An 8673-nucleotide genomic window follows, 5' to 3' on the forward strand; every position below is an offset into this window, starting at 1 on the left:
TTCGGGGCGCTACCTTAATATGAATAGAAACCATGTAGAAAGACACATTCAAACACATGTAGAGTAGACGAGGACGAACCCATCAAGGCATCCACTCGGAGATCATTCTCGACCTGTATCTCACTGTCCGATGCACCTGCAATCTCTTGCTTCGACATCTGCATGACTTTGTTCTATAGTCACCTCCTCTTCCGCCTCCCCGTTTACCTCTTCTTCCGCCTCCCCACCCTTGCTTCCCTCTGCCCTCATTGGCTGCTTTGGCCGGACATTGTAAAGGCTACCCTCCCAATTGACGCGTGTGAAAATGAGCTGGTCCAGGGTCTGAGGCTGCATCCGGTTTCGCAGCCTGGACTTGATCTGCCCCGTCTGTGAGAACAGCCGCTCCACGGCCGACGACGACGCTGGAATGGCCAGGTAGTGCATGTCCACGATGATGAGTGCGGGACAGTCCTCATGCAATTCCCACCATAGGTCGAGGGTACGAACCTTGCCGAGGCCTATCGCCTGCATTGACTTGGATAGGCACTTGGTGATCTCCGACGCCACATCCACCCCGTTTTCCAGACTCACACCATCGAAGTCGAGCGCTGGCCCTAGGTCTAGCCCCGTGACATTCGCCAGTGCATGGACGGGAACGTCGTTGTGAGGCGTTTGATCCTCACTTTCCGCCATTAAAAAGTCCTTAAAGTTGCCTGTTTTAAATTGCCGTCATCGCTTCGCTTATCGCCGCGTTTCTCCTGGCCATACGTGTCCGCTTTCTTCAGTGCAAAAAATGTCCTATCCGTGTGCTGGTGTATCATACACCACGCTTTGTTCCGTACATGATTGTACGAGTCATGCGTGGAAGACTTTTCAATAATGGGTCCAGACACGTCGCCACCGCTAGCGGCAGCATGCGCCGGAGATTAAATCGACGCATTTTGTCAGTGCGCGCGAGCCTCGCTATTTGTTGCACAGAGGGATGCAGGTCGCATAGTGCCTATTTTGTGGATATCGAGCCGCCGTCGCCATAGCCCCACGTGTACAGGCGTCTAAGGTCCGAGGGAGGAAAAGGAAGGGGGAGGAGACACGGAACGAAGGGCCATGCGGGCAGCTTTACACGATTCCTCCCGAGCCAAGGCGGGATAGAGAGGGTTATGCCCGGTAAGGGACACGACGGCTAGCCTCAACGCCCTCTCTGAGCCGCCGGGTCTCCTTTCTACCCCCGGCCTCGGCTCGAGAAACGACCACTCCTTCCCCCCCTCAAATACACCAGAGCGCTCGACCCCTGGGCTGTACGGTAGGGTAAGTTCCAATATGGAGCTAACTAGGGGAGTAAAAGGTGGTTTTCTAGTTCTAGCATGCGCTTTCTCCCGACCGATGACGTCGTGACGAGATTATTGCTGAAAGAAAAAGCACATTACAACGAAATCAGATCGTTACCCCACGGCCCCTGGTAACGGATCGGATCGAGCCCAAAAGAAGGGACTGAGCCGTTGCGCGATGAGGAACGAGTACGTGGTAGTGCACTTTTCAAGCCACGCACGTGATATTTTACTTCCTGCTCTGGGCTCTCGGCTGATGTGGCTGCAATTTTAAGTCAGTTTTGTGTGGAAATAGCGTATATCTGTGCCCTGGTATCCTTCAACTCTCTTCTGTGTACGGCTCAACATTCAACTTACTCTCATGCACATAGGCGCGCGCGAAGAACAAGCATGGGGACCTCGTCAGCGTCTCCTGCGCGTATAATGACGGATCCAATGTTTGGTGACATGTCACCGGACACATTATTACTAAAATTTTTACCAACGGTGGGCATGATGACGATAAGCCTTCTTCTCGGGTAAGGTACATCGTTAGGGAGATCACTACGTACTTCCGTTGTTCTTGAAATGGGGATGTTGCTGGACATCTTTTAATGCAAACCCGTCTCCATTGGATTTTATTAGCACTTGTTCACTTCTTGCACGAATTTCTCGTCAATTTTGTGTAGATACGTAAGTGTCCGCTGCGGCCTAATTTCACCGGTGGAGATAGGCGGAATAAATAAGCTCCTCGGTTGCTTCGCCTTGCCCGCTCTGCTCTTTTTAAATTTATCGACCACGGATCTATATAGTATTCAGTGGTCTTTCGTGGGAGGGATGGCATCAGCGAAATTAGTGGTTTTTGTCCTTGTTGTAGGGCTGACCTACATGAGCGAGAAGAAAGGGCGTGGTCTTTCTAATGGAAGGGGGATGGTTGAAGCTGGCTTACGAGGTAGGTATTGCTCGAAGACCTGCGGCCATGCATACCATCCCACTTTTTGAGTGTCTTGGATGAGGCTCAATGGCTTGGCTTTTTACGCACCTTCTCCCCTATTCATCCACTCCCTTTCTCTGGTGTCCTAGGTATCATGGCGACTCAGAGCAACGATTTCGCCTTTGGCATCCCGGTCTCTATGGCACTTTACAGCAGTACTCATCCAGAATATGTCGCGTATATCTATCTGCTGGCTCCTATATCCCTGGTACGTCATTGAATATCCTCATACGGTATCCCTCGTACGTCACTGAGTATTCTCAGACGGCCCGTTCCTTGCTAGTCGTGTTGCGCTTGACCGGCCCCCTCCGCTTCCACGCTCTTTCCGTCCTCACGCAGGTTCTTCTGAATCCGATCGCCTTTACGCTGTGCGAGCTGGGCCTTGTCAAAGAAATAGCAGAACGCATTCGGACATCGTCGTCTCTGTCCCTGTCATCCTCCACACCCTCATCAGTGGCCCTGAGTGTGCCCGATGACAGGGAATTGCTCGCTGCCCCTCCCACTTCTCCGCTCTACCTCCCCCCCCCTCTCTTTCTCAAGGTTTTGCGACAAGTCGTATTGAATCCCATTCTCCTCTGCACCTTTCTCGGCCTAGTCACCTCCCTGTCTCTCCACCGGTACCACCAGCCGTACTTGCCCCCTTTCATCGAGATGACTCTGCAGCAGTGGGGAGTGGTCTTCCCGGCCGCCGCCTTGTTCGTCATGGGCGGTAACATGCACGGTAGGGGTAGCTTAAAGGATGACAAAGCCTACCTTTTCATGGTGAGCCGGAGTGGGGACAGGAAGAGCGTGGAATGGCGAGGAGAGGAGGGGTGGGAGGAGGCTGGGTGGCTTGTGTTGCTTTCTCGCTGGCCGGCGCTACCTCACTCCCTTCAATGTTCCCCTACCTTCCCCCTCCCTGCGTTTTACTCTCAGATTGTCCTGGTTCTGGCCGGCAAGATCCTCGTTCTCCCCTTTTTAGCCTTCTTCCTCGTCTTTGTCATGGGGGGCGATGCCGACCTGGCAACTTTCGCCTTCCTCGTTGGTGCTTTTCCCATCGGTAGGACGGATTGAAAGGGTGGAAAGAGGGTTCGGTCGAGAAAGTTGAGGAAGAGACGAGGTGAGACCTTCAATGCCTTTCCTTTTGCATTCCTGCAGCGCCGACTGTAAGCGTCTATGGCCTCCGGTATTGCAAGCCTAACGCACCCGAGCAGGGGGCCGGGGGAGAGGGAGCGCGGAGTTTGGAGGGAGGAAGGGAAGGGCGCGCCTCCCTTGACTCGTGGCCGCCTGGTCCTACAGTGTCATCCACGGACCAAGGTGCGTCCCTCCGAGTATCCCCCCCCCCTTCTCCCGTAGCTTTGTGTCCTCTCCCTTTCTTCCCTGGACGCTTTCTGCTGACCTTCACTCTTCGCATTGCCTCCTCTCTCCACCTCCGTCATTTTCACTTCTTCCCACTCCACGTTCCTCCAGCCTCACTCTCGCTGGCCATCGTACTCTCCACCCTGGCCGCCCTGCCCATCCTCCTTCTCTGCGTGCTCTCTCTTCAGATTCAGACCTCTTCCACCTCCTCCTATCGCCTCTTCCACACCTCCCTCTTCAATCTGCACCTCGTGTCCGGTATCGCGAGCGCGTGGACCTCGTTTGCATTCCTCTTTCAAGCCTTTCCTCCATCCCTCCCGCTTCCTATCCTCGCCTCCGCCCGCCTGCCTCCCTCACACTATCCCATACTGGTCCTATCTCTCCTCACTCTTTTTCGAGCGAGCATGGGATGCCTCTGCCACTCCTCCCCTCCTTCCGTCTCGCGCACATTCTCCTTTCTTCTCCTCGTCTGCGTTCTGGGTGTTTATCTTCTCAACCCTCTGCTTTGTTGGAGCGCGGCTCGGATGCTGACAGGGAGGAGAGAGCTCGTGTCGTCCCTCCTGCTCGTCCTCGGTCTCGCGCTGGTGCTCGGGGGCGTCGGGGAATTCCTGCGACACGGAGGACGGAAGGGCGAATTCAGGTGCACGCCGACAGGGGGAAGAGAGGGAGGGCGCGGTGGGGAGATTTTGCTGTTGGTGGTGTGTGGGCTGTCTGCATTGGTGTCCCTCCGGATGGCCTACTGGGGATCGGAGTGGCCACGGGCGAGGGAGACGGGCCAAAGAGAAGGAGGGCCGGCCGAGGACAGGGTAGTAGGGGAAGAGGAAGGGGAAGGGACTGCTCATGGGCAGACAGTTTCGGAGAGGGGCGTGGAGGAGGCGGGAGTCGGGCTGGAGGCTGTGCGGGTTTCCGCTTCGGTGGAGGCCTCTGCACCGTCGTCGACGCCCCTCCGCAAGACTCCCAGTCGGCGATCCAAGCTCCTGATCTCCTTTGTGTCGCTCTCCATGTCCATCACCAGCATTCGCAGTATCCTCGACCTTCTCCCTTCCTTCTACTCCTCCTCCGCCTCCTTCCTCTTCCTGGACCTGGCTGTCTTCGCCCTCATTGCTCCCGTGGTCTGGTGCCTGTACGGGCTCGACAGTGAGCTGGTGATATTCCAAGCGCTCCGATGGGGGGGAAGGAGAATGGTCCAGTTTCTCGCTGGATCGAAAGATGCCTTGCCGGCCTCCAACGCAGCCTGAGGACTTCTCCTTGTTAAAGTCTTTGGCGGAGGGAACCGGAGGATTCATTAAGCCATTGGGAGGGCGATTTTGTAAAAAGTGTTTCTATGAGAAATAAATTTTGAAGAAACGTGAGAACAGGAAATATGTTCAGGAATGTTGTTTCACTCTTGGTCCATGTATAGTATTTAGAACCCTGGATATTGATGCGGAGCGAAAGAGACAAGCAGCGGTTGAAAACTGCGCAGACGGTCATCTCACAAAGCGGACTGGGATGACAGCCGTACCCCTAACAGCTACGCCGAATACGGTATTCCCTTTGTTACGATCCGAAAAGTGATTAAGATCATGCCTCCATCACACCTGCAACGGGGCTCTGGGGAAGCGGGACGCACCCGCCATCTCGTCGCTTCTTTTACCGTTCATGTAATATCTCAAAGGCTTTCGTATTTTAAGACACCCATTCAGCTTACTCTTCCTCACTCCAAGTCCTTCAACATCTGCTCCGCGCCACTCACGCCCGTGTACCCCCCTCCTTCCTCCAGGTGCAGCTTCTTGACCGACCCGTCCTCGACCAGGGCGGAAAAGCGGCTGAGGCGAAGTCCGCCAAAGCCTCCCGTCTCCACGGTCAGACCCACTAGCTTCGCGAAGCCGCAGTCTCCGTCGGCCAAGATGCTCACCTTATCCCCCGCATCCAAACTCTTCGCCCAGGCGGAAGTCACGAAGCAGTCGTTGCTGGCGATGCAATAGATCGCGTCGACGCCCTGGGAGGGATCCGTGGTTGGAAATCTAGTCAACAAGGGTGGCTGGAAGAAGAAAAATACACAAATGACCCTCTTGCAACCGTGTTTATATTCATTACCTTCGCTTTGAAGCTCTCGTACATCGCCAGGTACTCTGGGGCATGGGTGTTCGTACTGTTGGTAGGAGGCGACAGAAAGTAAGATATGAATCCCCGACTTCTTGCGAGAGAAATCGAGCAATTTCAAACATGAAATAATGATTTCTGGTATTCGACGCCAACTTTTTCTTCCGGTGGAGGAGTTGTCAGATTTTCGTGTCTCATCCGTCTCCCGACTCTTTCTTACCACGTCGGTGTGAAGGCGCCCGGCACGCCAAACAATACTACCTTCTTGCCCTTGAAGAGGTCCGTGCCCGTGAGATCAGTGGCCTTGCCATCCTTCAGAACTTTGAAGGTAATTTTCTCGAGAGGCAGCGTTTGACCCTCCGCAATCTTGGCCATGGTTCGGAATGGAGTGGGCAAATTTGTTCTTACCGAGCAAGGTCTGTAATAATTAACGCGTGCCGATCATAGAGATTACTTCAATATGAGAAGGACGTCCCCATAGCACTGTAGGCTGGTGCGCGAGCATTACTTGCGGATCGCGCGGTGCGCTTGGACAGCATTTTGGCACCTGCTAGTCTTTCCTTCTACCGCCTGCGACGGCGGAGGATCACATTGCATATATACCGTGTGCGCTCACTCACATTATTCAGCGGCCCTCTCAATGACTACCAGTGGCATTACATTCCACGCTTGTTCAAATTATTGCATTAAATAAATAGATCCGACAGCTCCAGCACGAAACATACAAACCGTGTGTGACAGAAGCCCCTGTTTTCTTGTCGCCGTGGGCTGAGACCTCGGCGACATTCGGAGCACAGGTATCTTGATCTTTAATGACCGTGACACGTTCCAGTGGGAGGCACACCCCGCTGGGAAGACACGACCACGCACCGCTCCGTACGTAAGTTGTGAATAAATCCTTTCGTCGTAGGCCTGTTTGAAAGTGCAACACTTATCTCTGCCAATTTGGGGGCATGGGTATACTTTCTCGCCCGTCCCAGACGTCAAGTTGAAGCCCGTGACTAGGGCACGCAGGGGGATGTCAACGCCCTGCATACTTAATAACATACGGGTACATTTGAGAAACCGCATAAGTTGAAATTCATAGATTGCCCAAGGAAAATTTATCAGATGAGTTGAAGCCGATTCTTTACCATTATGCCCGCATTATTCCTTTTTTTAGGTGTTCCATCTCTGTGAGGAGGGTCACCATGCCGCCCCTCCCACCGCACCCTCCACCAGCCAATCTCACCCTTCAAGCGTTGGAAGAGACGTCAACACTGCTCCATGAGGCTATGCATTTGACCAAATCCATGGGGGGGAGTAGAAGCCCGGTGCCCCTCCATGAAACCTCGCTGACACTCGCAGCCCTGGACCTCTCGCTTACTTTCCGAGTCCACAAACTGATTCCAGGAGTGGAGGAGATGAGCAACGATCCAAATAAGGTCACATATCACTGTCTACAACAAGCAGTCCAGGCGTTAAAGCAAGCGGGAGGTCCCACGAATCACCCGCATGGCGGGTATGGGGGGGCTGACTCCATTCTTCTCTACCTCTCGCACGCCCTGGCCACCCTCATCAAATGCTTGAAGGGACTGCAGCAAGTAACGCGCGTGAAAGAAGTCTTCCAAACGCGCCTGTACTTCGCGACGCTGGTGGGTCTGGCTTGGTTCTGCAAGAAGAAGCGACAGGGTCGGCGCCTGGTCTTGTGGGTGGTTGGGATGGGTTACCTGGCCCGCAAGCTCCACTTCCTGAGCCTGCAGCGAAGTGTGGACGCCTCCCACCGGCGGCTCTTGACCCTGCTGCGGCTGTGGGTGATCATGGACAGCGTCATGGTCTACACGGAGAGCTGCAAGGACCGGAACGTGGCGCACCACACCCTGATCGCCCGCCCTTTCCGGGACGACGTGAAGGCCAAGCGGTGGCTGTCCCGGCAGCTCCTGGAGGCCGTGCCCCCCCCGCCCGAGACCGCCTACTGGTACGAGTCAAGCCCCGCGGCGGCCGCCCTGCGTCGGTTCATGAACGTGGTGTACGCCTCCTTTGGGAACGGGGTCGCGTTCAGCGGGGTGAGCAACGCGGTCTCCCCCCCCCAGAGCCCGTGGCGCTGGCGCCTGCTGGGGGTTCCCGTCACGGCCGCCTCCTTCCTCTACTACGCCTTCCGGCCCGGCATTGCCTCCCGCGACGCCTGCGCCAGCATGAGCCCCGCCCCCATCGAACTCCTCCAGCAGGCCTGGACGTCGGCGCACAACCCCCTGACCGAGTGGCTCGCCCTTCGCCTGGCGCGACGCCGGGGCCTGGCCTGGCAGCGTCGCGTGCGGGTGGCGGGCGTCTCCTGCTACCTCCTCTCCCAGAGCGACCCCGGCTTGGGCCCCGGGGCGGCCCGACCCCTCCTTTTCTTCGTGCACGGCGGGGGGTTCGTAGCCCACCTCTTTCTGGCCGATATGCCCGCCCTGGTGGCTTGGACGCTCGCCCTGGGCCCGCGCGCCGTTCTCCTGATCCCCGAGTACACCCTGGTTCCGCATGCCCGCTTCCCGCGGCCTACGCAGGAGCTCCTGGCCGTCTACAAGGCGGTGCGGGAGGGAGGGAGGGAGGGACTGGGCTTCGTCCCGGCCTGGGTGGCGCTCGCGGGGGAGTCCGCGGGCGGGAACTTGGCGGGTTCCCTGTGCGTGGCACTGGCCGGGGCGGTGGTGGAGAGGGAGGAAGGGGGGCGGGGAGGAAGGAAGGGGGACCGGAGGGGAGGGGCCGTGGGGGGGGAGAGGCCGAAGGGGGCCAGGGCCTTGGGCCTGTGCGAGACGCATCCGCACTTGGTCTCCGTGGAGCCGCTCCCCTCTTTGGGGGGAGGAAGCGACCTCGACGGTCCGACCGGGTCCAAGCTGGAGCGGAGGGAGGAGGAGGTCGGGCAGGCGCGAGGCCTCCCGACGCCGCCTCCCTCCTCCTCAACCTGCCGCCGGCCCGGGGGCGGGGGGAGGGCCGATGAGCCACACGTCGTCAGAA

The 8673-nt window shown here is 56.8% G+C and overlaps 3 protein-coding genes across 3 annotated transcripts; 1 reads left to right on the plus strand and 2 right to left on the minus strand.

The window, feature by feature from the left end:
- Window positions 1–207: 207 nt before the first annotated feature.
- Window positions 208–1891, minus strand: NGA_0723400 (zinc finger bed domain-containing 1-like protein; the record flags this gene model as incomplete). Its single annotated transcript, XM_005852657.1, has 4 exons — window positions 208–692; window positions 1100–1306; window positions 1662–1716; window positions 1856–1891. Coding segments are annotated over 4 exons (783 nt in total), but the record flags the coding sequence as incomplete, so codon positions are not given.
- On the plus strand, window positions 1672–4853 carry NGA_0023902 (integral membrane gpr155-like protein; the record flags this gene model as incomplete). The annotated part of the gene is made up of 8 exons (XM_005852655.1): window positions 1672–1822; window positions 1973–2235; window positions 2367–2485; window positions 2617–3039; window positions 3193–3301; window positions 3415–3573; window positions 3727–3895; window positions 4130–4853. The coding sequence occupies exons 1-8, from the start codon at window positions 1695–1697 to the stop codon at window positions 4851–4853; spliced, it is 2094 nt and encodes a 697-aa protein (XP_005852717.1). The 5' UTR covers window positions 1672–1694.
- Window positions 4854–4977: 124 nt separating this feature from the next.
- PRDX5 (peroxiredoxin 5, atypical 2-Cys peroxiredoxin) lies at window positions 4978–6122 on the minus strand. The gene is made up of 3 exons (XM_005852656.1): window positions 5921–6122; window positions 5695–5749; window positions 4978–5596 (listed from the first exon to the last, which is right to left on the minus strand). The coding sequence occupies exons 1-3, from the start codon at window positions 6073–6075 to the stop codon at window positions 5312–5314; spliced, it is 495 nt and encodes a 164-aa protein (XP_005852718.1). The 5' UTR covers window positions 6076–6122; the 3' UTR covers window positions 4978–5311.
- Between the last annotated feature and the right edge of the window lie 2551 nt (window positions 6123–8673).

The sequence above is a fragment of the Nannochloropsis gaditana genome, assembly GCF_000240725.1.
Source record: "Nannochloropsis gaditana CCMP526 unplaced genomic scaffold scaffold1026, whole genome shotgun sequence".
In the NCBI taxonomy this organism is placed as follows: Eukaryota; class Eustigmatophyceae; order Eustigmatales; family Monodopsidaceae; genus Microchloropsis; species Microchloropsis gaditana.

Coding starts and splice junctions, on each gene's coding strand:
- PRDX5 (XM_005852656.1), bottom strand. CDS start 6,075: ATGGCCAAGATTGCGGAGGGTCAAACGCTGCCTCTCGAGAAAATTACC. Junction 5,750..5,920: donor GGCGCCTTCACACCGACGTG/GTAAGAAAGAGT, acceptor TCCTACCAACAG/TACGAACACCCATGCCCCAG. Junction 5,597..5,694: donor ACGAGAGCTTCAAAGCGAAG/GTAATGAATATA, acceptor GATCCCTCCCAG/GGCGTCGACGCGATCTATTG.